Source organism: Leuciscus leuciscus (genome assembly GCF_965113295.1).
Source record: "Leuciscus leuciscus genome assembly, chromosome: 14".
Taxonomy (NCBI): Eukaryota; Metazoa; Chordata; class Actinopteri; order Cypriniformes; family Leuciscidae; genus Leuciscus; species Leuciscus leuciscus.
Window position 1 is genome coordinate 8,340,468 of NC_138738.1, and position 18,338 is coordinate 8,358,805.

Sequence of the window (18,338 nt, forward strand, 5' to 3'; positions counted from 1 at the left end):
CCACTTAACGCTAGGTCAAATAGAAGAGGTGCAAGGTGAAATAAAAATGTTTGTAGTTTAAAGATATACAATTTGATATACAAAAGGGATGACTTTATTTTTCTGTTACAAATAATATTTCATTCACCACCGAGGAAATCATGACTATTCAATCAGTAATAACTCAAGTATTCTAGTATGGAATATATAATATAAAAGCATATATATATATATATATATATATATATATATATATATATATATTATATATACAGTATACATACTTTTATATTATCTTATATATATTATAACCTGCAAAGCAGCAAGTGTTCCATCTCTGTTTTTGCAAATAAAACAATCAGTAACCAATGAAAATTATGCTTAATTCCATCCATCCATCCATCCATCCATCCATCCATCCATCCATCCATCCATCCATCCATCCATCCATCCATCCATCCATCCATCCATCCATCCATCCATCCATCCATCCATCCATCCATCCCTCCATCCATACATCCATACATCCATCCATCCATACATCCATACATCCATCCATCCAGTATTTTAAATTCTAGATGAACAACAATAAACTGGATAAATTAGAATAAACTAAAAATGAATCAGTGTTTTGAAAATGTCAATCCGATTCTCTAGTGAAACACCCACTGTTGTCCTGATATAACCTGCAAAAAGAGTCACTAAAAACCCCCATATGTCCGGAGCCCCTAAGGGAACATGGTGGTGGAAAAAATATAAGATGGGAGGGGAAATTATTTGGCAATGCTTTTGTGTTCTCTCGCAAATGTTTTGCGTTCCCCCGAGAAACTTTGCGCTCACTCGCAAAATTGTAGCATTCCCATGAGAAACGTTGCGTTCGCTTGAAAAACTTTTGTGTTCTTTGCGAGCGAACGGAAAACATTAGCGGGAGAACGCAAAAGCATTGCCAAATAATTTCCCCTCCCATCTCATATTTTTCTTCATGTCCCTTTAGGGGCTCCGTACATATGCACATATTTATGTATAAAACATAAATAAATACGTAATCTAAAATGCAATAAAAAGATATAGAAAAGTTTAAAATGTTTACAAAGTATTTAAAAAAAAGAAAGAAAATACTGCTTCTGCTATAACTGCTCTAAGAGAATATCCAGTAACAGGTTAAAGTCTGGTTTGTCTTAAGTCCTGATCCCATTGCTTCCTTCTCCCACCTGCCGTTTTCTTCATCTCTCTCCGGTTTCCTGTAAAGAAGCTTTCATACTGATAGCGATTTGCAGACAAAGCAAAGTCATTAATTTTTCAATTGGCAGCAACATGAGTTAAAGTGAACACTGGCATTCCCAATAAAAAATTCAGAAGAGTTGAACTCATGCAAACAAGCAGCAGTGTGATGCGGCGACTATCAACCAAGCAAAGTTGAATAGTGACCAATAGTAGAGACTCGACAACCTACAGCGTTTGAATCGCTAACAGTGTGAATGGAGCTCAAGTTTAAAGGCAAAAGCTCATAAATAATGTTGCATATTTGTACAAGCTCCCAGATATGACCCAGGACAGCACATTTAAGCGGGTTGCAACTCTCCTGCACTAACTGGCCCCCTCTGACCTACCTGGAGGTTGTGTTCCATCAGTGATGTTTTTAAAAACATTTACCGAGGACCCAGAGGGAGGGTTATGTAGCAGGGCAAGGCAGCATCTACAGAAGGACCAGGTAGGTCGTTTTATCCTCCAAATGGGGCACAAGGCTTGACCCAAACGTGAAGGGCTGATCTATGTTGAGGGCTAATACCGTAAAGAGAGGTGTAAGAGAGCTCCTGGCGTTACTGAGATGGATCATGTGTCCATATCTCAGTAGGTCTTCTGCTGGGAAGAGCGTTTGATAAACTGACGACCTTGTCAGTTGGATAAATAAACCGAGGGAGGCAGAAACAGGTCATTTCGGATCACGCTCTGTCAAGAGATCTGTTTACGGGAAGCCACCTTGATGAGCGTACCTTTGCTTTCGACTCCTCAACCTCAAGGTTAGTCGGCAATTACTGCCATAAGAAAAAAAAGAGCCTTCCAATGAGTTTCGCCGTTATCACTAGAACAACAGAGCAATCACTTGTTGGATAGGAGAGGGGAAAAATGGGACATGGAAATGGTGTCTTCTGACACTTTTCCAATAGCCAGGTAATTGATATTGATTTTTTTTTTGTGTATACGAGTCAATGGTTCTTAAGACATAACATTCATTACCGCCGCATCTGACACTCACATAACCGTGTCAAAGTTTTACGAATTACAGCATCTATCGGGTCTGACTTACTGTTAATGTGGTATAGTTGCATTTATAATGCAGGCCTTATTGATTAAGTTCGGTATAAATCAGCAATACGGAGAAAGACATCGATTTGTTCGGAATACACTGATACATAAAGGCAAAAATATGAAGTGAAGTAAATCCAATGTGCCATGAGCTCAACATCTCTGATGTGCTCCAAATTTGGGGCATATTTACAAGAGAAACCACTGAAATTGGCTCACACAGAATTCACCCGTGGCTTTTATCTAAGTCTTCACGACAGGCATTATTTGGTTTGTCAGCCAGAGACAGCTCTTGGGTTTAATAATGCGGGTGTCGCTCACTCCATGGGTGTCCAAAGGGCTTGGCAATTCAGATATAATGGGAGTGATAAGAAATGATTGACAGAAGCATCTGGACACCTAGCCGAGCTCAAAGAGCAGGCGTTTTAGACAACCAACTGTGTACAATGGTGTTTTTTCTCCTTTTGGGTATTAAAATAGCAAAAGAATGGTGGAGCTGTGAGCTAAAGCGGCTGTGACATTTCCTGCGAGCGCTCGGCACGTTGACCCCTCGTCTCGCGGGGACCAGCATTAAGTTTCCATGGCAATGCAGAGATTAGTAAAAATGAAAATGGAAGAGAGTAAAGACAAACGTGGAAGAAGAAGTATTAATCTCTACTATTGTAAACCCAACATACACAGGTACCAAATTTATATTCGTGCCACGGAGCTGAGTGTCAGTGGCGACGTCAAGATATATTCCCTGTAGAGAATAATTTGCAATGTATGCCGCTACTTTTTCCCCACCTTAAAAGGAGGCTCGCATTGCCTTGCCACTTATCCTGAGGTAATTTTCTTAACACATTCAACGCTGTTCAATTATTCAATGTGCTGATTTAGTATGGGTACATTCAGCTCTTGCCATTCCACAAGATAATTCTATGTCATTTCTCAACGTGAAATAAATTAACAAGGCACCATAATAATTTAGCTTTAAATCTGTTGTGTGCAATATGGACCTAAATAATATGCACAGAAATATGTTATGCTCTGCTTTAAGCCACTTATACTATTAGTTTTTAAAACAGCAACATTTCCACTTAAACTTAAATGTAAGTTTAAAGAAACATTTTTATGGTCTCAAAGGTGTTCAGACTTTTTGTCAATACCATTAGATATGAAATTAGATATCTATACATACTGTACATATATAATTCATTCTTGAGGACTGGAGCACAGCAAGCTATACATAATACACACTGCCATTTAACAGTTTGAGGTAATTATGATTTTTGGGGGGTAAAACTTTTATTCAGCAAGTATCTACACTTTTGATTCAATTGATAAAAGTAACAGAAAATAAAAAATTTTATTGATCAAAGGGAACAGTCTTTATTTGACTTTATTAATAATGTTGTAAAATATATTTATTTCAAACAGTAAACTTTCTATTCACTGTATATTCTATCAAATAAATGCATCATGGTGAGCATAAGAGACTTCTTTTAAAAACATTTAAAAATCATTACCGAAAATACATACATTTATTCATCAAAGTGAATGCTACATGTATCAATACTTATAATTAATATTTGCCAAATTATTTTTGTATGGTGTTGAACAAGATTAAACTTTATACAAGGATAAACACATTTTGTGAGAAAATGGAAGAAGCAGGACATGTTTAACATATTAATCCAAAACAATTCCATAACATAAAATTATATTTTTCAGTTCTGTAGCTTGTTTTGTCCCAGTACTCAAGAATCAATGAAATACAATGATAATAATAACAGATACAATGTAACACAAAACAGCCCCAAACAGAAACAAAAATGATGAAAATTTAATAATTTCATGTGTGCAGTGCAGGGCGTGTTTCCAGTAGTAACTGAGGCTTTTAATTTCAGCAATATGTATCTCCAGGGTCTGCAGATGTGGAGAAACAGTGTTTATCAGGGCCAAACATTGTGGGCTTGTGGGTGTACTCAAACCGGGCTCCTTTAATCACAAATGGCTCTTCAGCTTCATTCTTTCAGACTGATATTCATCTCTCTTTTTCTCACACTCATATGCACACAATTCCTTCTAGGAATAAAGAGAGCAACACACATGTGATGCTCGAAATGTGCAAAGGGACCAAAGATGGATGACTGGTGCTGCGCTGGCACATTCGTTCTTTGAAAAATGATATTAGCCTCCAAGTCCCCCAAGATAAAACTAATTCTGCCGAGTCTAACATGGCACTTAGACTGGTAAAGAGCACGCCAAACTAATCACGGCCAAATCATTGCATTCATTTGCATTCTGGTTGAGTTTTATTTCACCAAATTAAACAAATTTTTCCTGAAGAGAGTAATTACTGCGGTAAAAAGGAACGGGATTCAAATACATCGGGGTCCAAAAGTCTAAGACCACTAGTGAAAATGTTTCTATTTTTATAGTCTAATACACATTTTTCCCATTTTATTTATTTCACATTTAATTGTTTTATTTGAACAATTATTTAACAATTAGTGAAGAACATTTGACCTCTCACAATAAACCAAATGCAATAGTGTATCAAAATAAATCAAAATCTTAAATACTTCTGCATTTTAGTCATAACATTTTAAAATGTTACAAAATCTTAAAACCTTCCAGTTTTACACGGAAAAAGAAAATCCCGATATTCAAATCTGGATTTAGACATTTGGACCTCATTGTATATTTAAGAAAGAATAATAATAATATTTAATATATATATATATAAACCTTTTTATAAAAGAATTGTCCCATGGAGACTTTAATTAAAGTTGCGCATCAATTGTGTGAGACTGCAAACATAACATTAGTGGCAATCGATGTGCTGTCCACCATCTTGATTGACCAATTGTCTGCCGTGCAAATCTATACCTATAGATTATCTGTGGCACGACCGCGCCACACGGCATATCAAATTATGCTCTGCTAGTTAAAGAGTCTTTTAGCCAACATTAACAAAACACAGCCATAGGAGGTTAAGTAAATGACAATCTATTTAAAGGGGCAGGTAATATGTTGATAGAGACCCTCTATGGTTGGGTTTTAACCAAGAAGTTGAAGCTTTGGGGCATGTTCCAGATCTCCGCTAGTGGGCCAATTCCCCTTCAAATGACATTCCACTGACTGACACCGCCTAATTTCCCCTGGTGAGAGAGGAATATGAAATTAAAATGAACCATATGAGCTGGCAACACAACAGTTTAGGCAGATGAGCATTAAGGTGAGCTAATGAGGAAAATGTATTTGGAAATTATTTTTTGGCTGTGAGAAACGCTCTGTTTTATGGCGCCATCATGTTCAATCTATGTGTCCATGAGACGGCAAGTTCCAAACAGGTGTTCAATTAGTTATAAAAGAAAAAAAGCAGAACAATAGGCATTGCTTAGAAAAAAAAACATAATGCGACATCAAGAATAATAAACAACATTCTTTTTTTAATAAATGCAACAGCATGTTAAATTAAAACACCTGAAGGAAAGAAGAAGTTATGGCGAGACATCAAAGAACTTAGTGTATAAATACAGATGCTTTTAAGCATTAGACTGAAAATCAAGTTAAAGCTTAATTCTGTAATAACAAGATAAGGGAAAGTGGGCTTAATTAGATAAGTAAACGGATCCCAGCCCTCAAACGTGTCCTATATCAGCAATGACAGCAGCTCCGCTCGCCTCCACAACCTCTCCTATACGGAGCTTTCTGAATTGATATCGCGCCGCCCTTCATTCACCTGCACTGCAGCCTTCTGTGGCAGACGCGCTTTTAAATGGAAATCATCCTGACAAGCAATCACTTCATAGAGTGTACTCATCCCACTCCTCCACTCTTTTCTGCTTCATCTTTCGCTCCCTCACTCTGCAAGGCACCGAACGTATTTACAAGTGGGAAGTTAACTCAACATTAGCATGTTACCACAAGACGGTCGGCGTACTGTTTTATAAAGCTGTGAAATTATGTTCATGAAAAACAGGTCACAGGCCAAACAAACCAAACAATTATACTAGAAAAAAATATATAGACAATGAAGCCTATTTTAGAACCACTGTGTTTTTGTGACAATTAAGCACTTTATCGTCAGAAATAATTACTGAAATGTCAGGACTTTTTATATTTGTAATTCCCTTATGTTGATTCTCATTCCATTCTCATATTTTTCTAATTACATTATAGGTAGTACACAAAATACAACTTTAAAGGATTAGTTCACCCAAAAATGAAAATTAGCCCATAATTTACTCACTCCCAAGACATCCTAGGTGTATATGACTTTCTTCTTTCAGCCAAACACAATTGGAATTATATTAAAAAATATCCTGGCTCTTCCAAGCTTTATAATGTGAGTGAATGGTATACTTCGATTTTGGAGTCCAAAATCCATCCATCATAAAAGTGCTCCACACGGCTCCAGGGAGTTAATAAAGGCCTTCTGAAGTGAAGCTATGCGTTTTTGTAAGAAAAATATTCATATTTATAACTTTATATAACTATAGCCACTGGCTTCCTGTAACTGCCGTACGGGGGTCTATTTCGGGCGGAAGAGTGACCTCTGACCCGACGTTTATATACACCTAGGATGGCTTAAGGGTATGTAAATTATAATTTTGATTTTTGGGTGAACTAACCCTTCAATGTATAGATAATTATATCAAATTGTTTGGTATGAGAATTGGTGGAATCATGTTTATTGTCATAAACATATTGTCACAATGCGTACAATGTATATGCTTAATTTACTTTAAGCGAAATATAAATTCTTTGTAATACCTTACAATAAGATCCCATTTTTTATCATTAGTTAATGCATTAACTAACAATGACCAATGCATTTGTTACAGTATTTATTAATCTTTGTTAACATTAGTTAATAATAATACAACTGTTCATTGTTAGTTCATGTTAGTGCAGGTCCATTAAATAATATTAACAATATTATAATATTATCGTAACATTAACAGAAACAACATTTTTAATAATGCATTAGTTGAATGTTGAAATTAACATTAGTATTACTAAATGCCTTAAAGAGACTATATGTAGAATTCAGCCAGCAACCTTTTGCTTGTGCTCACACTCGTGCACATGTTACGCACAAGAGACTGAACATGTAAACATGTATGAACATGTAAATATGTGCTGGATGCTTTCTTCTCAATAACAAAGTAAACACAAAAATGACAGAGGTGAAAAAGCGGCAGTTAAGAAAGCATCTGATCATAGAGATGTAGATATGTTTGCACCAGCTCAGCAATTCACCGGCATCATGATGACAGATGACGTGATTAAAATTACACATATGATAGTTTGATTACAGAGTATATTTGAGACTGTAGACTATATATAGACTTTTTATGTGAGACTATAGTTTGAATTAATCCCTTTACTTTGGAGGACACATTGACTGTACAGTACAAAATAGCTCTTTCGGCATTATCCTGAACATTGTAAATGAGAGAGGCTCTCGGGAGTGTGCGTAAAACGGCACATCCTTTTGATTTTCCCGGCAAAAATGACCCGAGTCCTTTACTTGAAAATCAGTCAACATGTTTTCATAGACAACCTAGGAAGTTGGGGAAGGTTTCGTTTTTAGGGTTTTGTTAGAAGCTGTTCACACACTGGCAATAAAAAAGCAATTAATACAAGACAATTTTTACATATAGCCCCTTTAAGTATTTCACTGTTAGTTTGTGTGAACTAATGTAGCTAACTAATGTTAACAAATTAAACTTTAAATGAAATAAATGAACCTCGTAAAGTGTTACCAATTTGTAATTTTTTTATTCAGATTTTGGGATGCAATTTCACTTTTGTGAGATTCACCCATAAGTACATTTGGCCCAGGTTTTCCTATACTTCCTCTGCAATAGTCCAGAACCAGAAATTTCACAAAGATCAAAAGAAGACAGTACAAATTTCCTCCAAAACCCATTCCATCATATATACCAGGCAACCTTTCATCTTCTTCAAAAGGCTATTCTTTGAGAGAGGGCAATTTCAGACACACAGCTTTGTGAAAAAAGAAAGTCAACTCTCCATTAGTTTGTATTTTACAAATTATGCCTCCACAGAAAACCTTTGATCCTTTGTGCTAACTTAAATTCATACATCTAATATCGTCACCTAGTACCGAACGTGTACAGATTTCAGATTATGTAGATGTAATGAATCACATTTCCTCTTTAAAACCACAGGCAACTCTTTGTGCAATCATATATGAGCCCAATTAAATTAAACAATTCACCATTAGTAAAAGAATGACCAAAATCAGTAGACCATACAGACATAAAAAAAAAAAACTGCTATATTACATATTCAAAAGGACACACAGTGGCTGTAATTGTATCTAACAACTAGCCACTGTTAATAACCTCCCTTGGGCTGCACCGAGCCACACACAAACTTAATATATCCTACTGTTTGTTAAACAAGTGCACATCAGCACAGCACAGGCAAAAATTAGCTGTCAACTCAACCGCCACTGCACAGCAGTCATGTACAATCAAGTCAAAATCAGCTTCGGAAACATGCACTCGGGCGCAGCAAAGTCAGCTCGAAAACATCAGCCCATCCGCTGACCTGTCCTACCTAAAACAGCTGATTTTATATCTAGAACAAATCCCCTGCCCTATCTCTTTTATTTATGTGTTTCTCCTATGGGTATTATTTATTTTACTGCAGTGGACGACTTTGAAAAGAATCGCGTTTCAGGAGCTGCCACTATCTTCTTGCACGAAAAAGAAAAGACATTCACCTTGCCATTTCAGCGGCTTTCTTGTCACTGATGTCATCTAAGTTGATGACCCAGCACAGGACCAATTGTTTACTGTACTGAACAACAAAAAAGGGTCGGTAAAATCAAACATTAATATTACAATAAACACCATAGGCCCAATAATATGCTAATTAACTAATTAACATGGAAATTTTTTAATAAATTGAGTAAAATAAGACTGTAATAAATTTTTTTTTAAATGATCTACAGCAAAATAAAAGGTAACACTTTATTTCGATGGAGACGGAACTTCAAAACAATGCTGTGTGCTGGGCTAAATGCGCTCGTTGTATGAGCGTGGCCTGCACATGATGGTATTTTAACCAGCTGAGAACTCGTGAAGAGCTTATAAAATGTGTAAAGGAGTCAAAACAGCACCAGGAATCCCTCCGTCACACACTCAAACTAAGATCTGCTGCGAGGAGACGTACCGAATTGGGCGGCATCACGACTATGACGAGAAAAAACAGGTATGCTTGAGCATTCTGTCCTTTTTAAGGTTAGCATCTTGTGACATCATGTCCTATTTTAGGTTTGTTTACATGTCTTTGATCAGCGCATTCATATTTTATTCGAACCGCACCAGAGTTCTTTTCTATTTGGAAATGGACCGAGATCCATCTTTTCAGGGGTCTCGGCCCTCTTGTTTGGTGCGCACCGGGGTTCGGATGGCAGCGTTCACACTTATTCATATAACCGCACTAATAAAGCAATAATACCAGGGTTAATTTTAATCCAACCAAACATTCCAAGTGTGAACACACCTTTAGTTGACATGTAGCTGCAAAGTTACTTATAGTTAGTAGAATGTCTAAAGTGGACCATCGGAATAAAGTGTTATTGAATAAAGTACATGAAGTACCAAAATACAACCTTTATGCATAAATACTTTTAAATACATCTTAAATAATATATATATTTTTATGTCAATGCATATGGTCCTAAAAATGTTCTTAAATGTAAAAAATAAATAAAATAAAATCATGTTTCTCCTTGCTGCTGTACAAGTAATTAGTTTACTAGTTTACAAATACAGTGATACTTCACTCGTGAAAGTGCTAAAGACAGCAAGGGTAGATGTTCCTATCAGAGCAGTCCAGCGACCCCATTTAAGGGTCACGACCTGTTCGTTTAGAGCCACTGATCTATAGAATGTCCAGGTAGACACATCAGTTACAAATAAGACAGAAATGGCATCCCTTCCTCCCTCCCTTTCGATCTCTCTCCTCTCCTCTCTGGTAGAAAAAAAGGAGCTGCTGCTATGAAGATGGATTATCCTGCTGGTGACACCGTCTCCTTTCCTTCTCCGCCATCAAGGAGAGCTTGCACAATTATGCCAATTAATCTTACACAAAAGGAGTTCAAATGCACCCTGCTTTGATTAGGTCTGGCTCCCAGACAGGTGTTTGCACTCAGCATGCATCCACATACACGCACGCACACACAAACGCAGATTTGCATAAAACAATACATCTGATTATGAATTAGTCTCTAATGGCATTTCCACTTAATGAGAGTGGTGTCTTTATACCTGCTGCTGCTTGCAAGGTTAGCAAGAGCTGACAGGGACGCAATATAAATAAGTGGAATAAAACACATCTTAAAGCCGACATGAAACCGCATTTGCAACCCTTTTTATTTCACATGTGGCATATAGGGGAAAAAAACAAGATGGGACTTTATTTTAGTAGAACTATCAATGGGTTATAACATTTAATTAAATTATATACAGGTTAATTAATCAAATTAAATCCCATATATATGCTGAGAAAGTTTAGATTGTATATCAAATTTGATATAAGCTGGTTTATTTAAGCTCCTGGTTTCTATTGGCCGGTTAACATGTTGTTCCGCCACAAACTCACATCATTGGCTAATCAAGCAATAAATAATTTCAAGTTGCTTTTAGACCTTTAAAGTGATAACAGAAAGTATTTTAACATTGATAAACTAACATCTCACAGGAAGTGAAATAATCTGTTGTACCGAAGAACTTGTACATAATGAAGCTTGTACAGTCTTTATAATGAATAACAGGCATGAATGTCCATCTATGACTATGTGTGTGTGTACATACTCTAAGTGTACGTGGGCATTAGGTGTACAAGACATTGCCAAAGGAGTTTGAAAGAATGTCAGCATTTTCCAGAAATACATTCAATTCTGCAAAAAGTTCCCTGGCTGGCTTCCATCTATTGACAATGCAATCAAACATTCTGACCAGACCTCGCTGACCACAATACAACCTGGGACATGTACGTGCAAACTTGTGATTTATCCATTTTTCTTCTTAATTACTTCTGTGTCAGAAATAGGTGAGGAGGTCTAAGTGGAAAACCGTTAATGATCAAAGGCAGAAAAGAGAATTATTTTGTTCTAAACCAAAGAGGGCCCAAACCGAATAAAAAAACAGTGTTTTAATAAGACTTTCCTTTAATGAATACTCAGTCTTTGCTTTTTTTTCCTGACTGCAAAGGCAGAGTGGCAAGACAATTCTTTAGATCCACCCATTCGACACCTAAATGGCTTCTTAAAATTCAAATAAGGCTCTTAGCAATCGTTGTAACTACAGAACACTTGGTTTTCCCAAAAGAAAACAAGCAATGTCTAACACGATATTTATAGCAAATAAAGCACAGCAAGGACTATTATCTAAAGTGGTAGGGTTTAGGACATTTTCAAGCCAGGCAGGACAAAGAAAAGTCTTCCATAAAAAGGTAAAGATAGAGCGACCCAAAATAGTATTTGGACACTTAGGCCACACTTAAAATGTCTAAATTTCATTACATTAGATAACAAAATATCAAACTAACCTTTCTGAGCAATTCTCTCTGATAATTTTTAGTGGATTTATGAAGTCAGTGACCTGCAATTAAGCATGCTACACTAAGTGTGACAAGCTGACAACCATTAAGCATCTTTTTTTTAACCTTGATTTTGAACAGTATATATATTGTGTTGCTTGAAATTGTGCATGTTTTATCCTTCTTGAAAATAAAAGCCACTTATTTTGATATTTTGTCATTGAATGCAATCACATTCAGACATTTTTAAGTGTAACTTACTTTAAGGGCTCAAACACTTTTTGGGGCCACGTTATCTTCTCTATTACCATAAGTAATGCGCAAGGATTCCTCAAATTAAACCATAACAAACTAGACAACAAATATTTTCTATAGTCTCTCTCTGTTTGTGAATATAGTGTTTAAAAGAATAGGAAAGAGAAGCAAAACATAGTGAAAAGAAGAAAGACGTCTCATGGCAAATCAATTTTCTGCCTTGACTCTTCAAGGTGTAGACATGGAGTATTCATCAGCTTTGCTGTCCTCTCACACAGGACAGCTCAAGGACATTGACAGCATAACCCCTATGCAAACGGCCCGCCACTCTGTTTGATGAGCACCAACACCAACTTTGTATATGTAAACGACGGGCAGCCGTGGTCTGCACACACTGACAGATGCAGACGCACTGAACTTTGCCTATCTCAGTGTGGTCAAACGCAAACGCTCAGGGTCGGTGGCATACTGCACTTGTATCAAGCTGGGTCTGGCTGAGACAGAGACATATGTTTGTTGATAAAGTCTGGTCTGGCAGGGACGCTGACCTCCTACTAAGTGTGCAGAGAAGTTGATTAACACCCTGCCTTTGCTCAGGAGGGAATATTACTGGTCACCTGATAAACCTGCAGAGTCCTGTTGTGAGGGACAGCGTGATCCTTACTGGAGCTGTTAATAAGAACATCAGGGCTTCATTTGAATAATTGTGTGTGCTCACTGATTTCAGTGCCAAATGTGCATCTTTTACAAAACTTCATCACAGTTGAAGTGACGAAATATTAACATGAGTGCTAAAAATACATTGCCTGCGATATCTTATTAAAAAATTGCCTTTAGACAGTATTTTAGAACGTCATGGCCTTGCTGGAAGAAAAACCTCCAGCATAAACCAGTTTGAGATAGACTGGTCTATTTGGATGGTTTTACAAAGGTTTGTCAGGCTGGGAATCCAGATGGTTAACCAGTCAAAACACAAACTGATCCAGTCTGGGTAGGCAGCGCAATACCATTTTTGAAAGAAGTCTCCTATGTGCACCAAGGCTGCATTTATTTGACCAAAAATACAGTAAAACTGTAAAATTGTATTATGTAAACAATAATTGCTTTTACTGTAATATATTACATCTGTACATCTATTCCTATGATGGCCAAGCTGAATTTTCAGATTCAGTTACATGATCCTTCAAAAATAATAATAATACATTTTATTTGTAATGCGCCTTTCTCAGAGCGCTAATCTAATATCATTCTAATATGTTAAATATACAGCAAAATCATTCTAATATGTTGATATGACACTCCAGAAACATCTCTTATTATTAAAAATATTGAAAATTGTTTTGATGCTCATTATTTTTGCGGAAACAGTGATAATTTTTTTTTCAGGATTCCCTGATGTATAGAAAGTTCCACAGAAGTTCAAAAGAAATCTTTTTTGTAATATTATATATGCCTTTACTGTCACTTTTGATCATTTTAACGCATCCATGCTGAATAAAAGTAGTAATTTTTTTCAAAAACATCTTACTGACCCCAAACTTTTGAATGGTAGTGTGAGTACCGTATTTTCCGCACTATAAGGCGCACTTAAAAGCCTTTAATTTTTTCAAAAAACGACAGTGCGCCTTATAATCCGGAGCGCCTTATATATGGATCTGGCGCCTTATATTAATGTCTTTAAAACAACCGCTGACTTTTGTTTATACTTTCGCCTGGCACCGGAGCGCGAGCCTCCGCTGACTGCGCGCGCACCTCCCCAAACAGACGAGGCATTTATACTTGACGCAACTGTTTTGTTTTAGACTGAACACCAGACCATACAACTGATTTAGACGCGCAAACTGGGTGCCGGTGTGATGAGATGTACTAATATCCGTCTGCTCGGGCAGATTCGGCTCAAAGTCGTGCATCTTCGGATGCGGAGGCGCGCGCGCTGTCACAATGACGTCATTTTGCCGCGTGCGCGCCTCCGCATCCGAAGATGCACGACTTTGAGCCGAATCTGCCCGAGCAGACGGATATTAGTTTTTTATTACCTTCGCGCTCATGCGGACGCGTCGAGTATAAACAAGGTTTTACAGCTCAGCCACTTGTTTTTTCATATTTTTTTGCAAGTGGTAGATCTTGGTTTACATTTGGACTTTGGATGTGATCTTAGGCTTGAAAAGGTTGGTGACCACTGCATAACGCAAACCCAGTCAAACGTTTGACTGCAGTATCTTCTATTCTATGCGCCTTATAATCCGGTGCGCCCTATATATGAAAACAGTTCTAAAATAGGCCATTCATTGAAGGTGCGCCTTATAATCCGGTGCGCCTTATAGTGCGGAAAATACGGTAATAAAATATAATTTCCATTCACATTACCCTAACTTATTTATATTTTATATAATCATATTTGTGTATATTATATTGCATACTTCGTTTTATACTATTTTAAGGCAGTATGTTTGATAACAGGGCAAACGTTAGAGATCCGCAGTATACGTCTGCAGAAAATGGCCCACTATAAGGCTCTTGTGTTTAGGGGAGTGAGCAAATAACAGAACGAGATAGTAAAACAGAATGAACGAAAGAGAAAAGAGCAGTTGAAACTGAAACTCAAAGCCCACTAGAGACATATTGTTGCGACCCTTAGCAGAGACATGCTGAGACATGCTTTTTCTCTGGCTGCTGTAGTGGGATTCCACAGGCAGAGATGAATGGCCAAAGTCAGTGGCAGTGCTTTGTTGCAGTGAATAACAGAAATGATTTGACAAAGACATTATATCAAAAACCAGATCTGGAGCACAACCGCAGTATTGTGAGCTCATCATCCCACAGTCCAGTTGACTGTTCACGAGTCAGACTGGAAAAGCTTTGGTTCGGTAGTATCATATAAGAAGACTGCAAATAGAGGAAAGGCTCGGCAGATCCGACTAATGACATCTGAGTGGGATAAGGGAGTTACCTGATGCTTTCTCGGAGGGCATCGTTGCCTCTGCGCCAGGAGATCGTGCCTCGAGGCGACATCTTGGGCTTGCATTCAATGAGAACGTCGCCACCTTCTTTCACTAAAGTGTGGCTCTTCAGCTGGTTTTGGGAGAAATCAGGAGCGATAGCTGAAATTAAAGAACAAGTTTTAAATTATATTAAGAGTATACACAGAAAATGTTTCGCAACTTCAAACTATCATAGCTGAAACAGCTGCGTTTACATAGACACTTATAATCGGATTGACGGCTCAATCGGACTAAAAAACCTTCATGTAAACACCTTAACTGTCTCCAAATCATGACCAGAGACGGACTAATATTAAGTCTGCTGATTAAAACAAATAAAGAACCAATAGAGGAGAATAGTAATGCGCGAACAGCGGGAAACTCTGTATATTTGTGCCGTGTGCGCATGTCAAAAAATCGATTCCGATTTGAAACTTGTGACATATAAACACGCACATCAACCCGATTACTTTATTTATCGTTCATGTAAACACTGTGTTCAGATTCATCAATCGTATTGATTTCATTCCGATTGAACCAAAAGGTGTCCATGCAACTATTTTCAATGACATACAAATAAAGGAATATTTTATAATAAAAACATGTAAAGTGGCAAGACAAAATTAACTTTTAGATGATATCTACACACTTAAAATGTGCTGTCCTTCTCTTAAAAACACTTTATTTCGATAGTCCACTTTATACATTCTACTAACTATAAAGCCCCTTTCACACAGAGATTCCGGAAAATACACGGATAAAGTGACCCGGGATTTGACCCGGGTTCGTTTGATTTTGGTTCATTCACACTGCTAGTGATTTTCCGGAATCAGAGAGTGCGTTCACACACAACCCGTAAAAATGCCGTAAAGACACGTGACATCGCGATGTGACTTGTAATCTCAGCAGAGTCTTAAGTTTGCTTATGAGCTGCGATCTCTCTCTCGAGAAACCACGCCTGTGCATTTGTTTCTCTGATTCGATCATAAACTTGCGCATTACGTACCGTTTCACAGCTGGAGAACGAGCCCGGCTTCAGCGTCATCACTACGACACGGCATTGTTACGGCTTTTGTTCACACAGCGCGCGTTCCGGGACTGAACACGGCAATGTTACTAGGTCCCGACCCGGCATCGATCCCGGCATAAATCCCGGGTCGAGTTTGCGTTCACACAGAAGGCGCTCTGGCAATTTGCCGGGTTCAAAGCGCTGTGTGAAAGGGGCTTAAGTAACTTTAGACTGTCTGCTTAATACCTGCTAAGTCAACTCATTCGACTAACCCTAACCTAACAGTCTACAAATACACTAATGAGAGTAAGTTGACATGTAGTTGCAAATTAATGAGTTAGTATAATGTCTAAAGTGGAATATCAAAATAAATAAAATAAAACAAAATAAATCAACACAGGAAATATGAGGTAATTTAAAATGACTCTTATAATTATGCTATTCAAAGTTACTGAATTACTATTAAAACAATCTGATCACTAGCTATGTTATCAGCAAACCGAACAGGCTGAAACCGTTTGAATCCGGCTTTGACATTTCCATTCCCCCCCTCTTATCCCCATTATTTCCCATCCTGTATCTTATTGTGCCAATAAATAAATGACACACAAAGAAGTAAGAACCACTGAAATATTTAACAACAATAATATTTAACAACTGAAGACCATCATGCATCAGGCCAATTTTCCCCTTCATCTTTGTCCATAATTACAGGTATGCAGACATGAGGATTAAGGACTATTTAGAGCACATCCTCTCTAATCATTGTACTTCAAAGACAGACATGTGTACGAGGGTACGTATGATGTAGAAACAGAGATGGCAGAACAGAGGCTTGGCGTATGAAGCACACTTTAATTATCACACGCTCTTTTTCTCTGCTAAGAAAAACAAAGGGAAAATGTCATGTCCTTTCCTCTTTTTTTTTTCCACATGCCCCACTCAAATGAGTTTTTATTATGATAATTTTTCCAGCTCTACAATCTTCACACTCTGTTTTTTAAAAGGCACTTCAATTATTTTATCTGCGCAAGGGACTGACAATTATTCTCCTGTAAGTTCTTGGCAACTTTGGCGGCTGAATATTTATGGCAAATACATAAACAGAAAGCGTCTCCGGCTACTTTACTGTAACCCTGTTCCCTGAAAAAGCAGGAATAAGATGCTGAGCTTGATTTTAAGCGCTATGGGGAAAAATGTCTTTGTTCAGATGGAATCAGGAATAAGAATACACTGGTTAAGCTGTATATTTTTGATTTATACAAAAGTTCTGTAATCACGATGCACTGGTTGCTCATCTGTTTCGCGATGTAAATTCAATAGCGGTGTTGTGGTGCCATTAAATAAGTGTTGCGGGATGGGTATTTTAGTTTGGTATTCTGACAGTGAAGCCAATCGGTAGCTTCGGAGAAACAAGCAATGAAATGAGTCTTGGGCAGGGCTATCAGTTTATCTAACCAATAGTAGATGGGGGAGGGTTTGGGAAGCCTGTTTGAACCAAATGTTATTTTGTTGTGTACTAGTGAGGCATAAATTATCTTTTAAACAACAAAAATGTCCTTGACAGAAAGTCACCTCTGAATAAGAATGAAATGCCTATTTGCCCATGCAATGAACAATATTAATCATCTAATTTACATTATGTGTCATAAGTGGCCATTATCAAGAGCATATAGTTGAGATAAAGAGTGTAAGCTTTATAAATGCAGTCATTATTCTGTGCTTTACAACTTTATTCATTTACAAACCAACACTAATATTTCAGTCAAACTCAATTAACCAGGTTTCACTTACCGATAACTCTGAGTTCAGCATTGGAGTACACTTCTCCATACTTGTTCCCAGCCACGCACTGGTACATTCCAATATCGGAGAGCTCCAGGCGAGTGATGGACAGGGCGCCATTAATGACCTGCAACCTCTCCTGTGGAAAACAGGATATCTCCGTTAAGAGTCTTTTACTGAGATTGCTAATCTGCATAAAAGCACAACGTGTCTGGGAAGGTAAATTACGTCTGGAGGTTGATGGAAACCATCATAAATCTGAGTGTTCATTACTAATGGGAGACACTGCGTAGGGAGGCTGCTCAAAAACGATGGTAATAAATCTGTATTTTTATGAGATGGAAATAAAGCCCCGGCTTGTTTACTTCTTAACCGGAGCTCTGTGGACACATCGTTGGGAGGCTGGATGATGTTTGCCATTATAAACAAGCTGGGCTAATATTTTAATG

At 37.5% G+C, this 18,338-nt stretch overlaps 1 protein-coding gene across 4 annotated transcripts in view; it reads right to left on the bottom strand.

Annotated features, from left to right (window-relative positions):
* cntn4 (contactin 4) overlaps positions 1-18,338 on the bottom strand; it is a 160,581-nt gene that overhangs the window by 39,688 nt on the left and 102,555 nt on the right. For all 4 annotated transcript variants that reach the window (XM_082190171.1, XM_082190169.1, XM_082190168.1 and 1 more), the window contains exons 10-11: positions 17,899-18,028; positions 15,065-15,215 (exon numbers count right to left, since the gene is read on the bottom strand). In XM_082190171.1, coding sequence (XP_082046297.1) covers positions 15,065-15,215; positions 17,899-18,028 — 281 coding nt within the window. The remainder of the gene's footprint in view (positions 1-15,064; positions 15,216-17,898; positions 18,029-18,338) is intronic.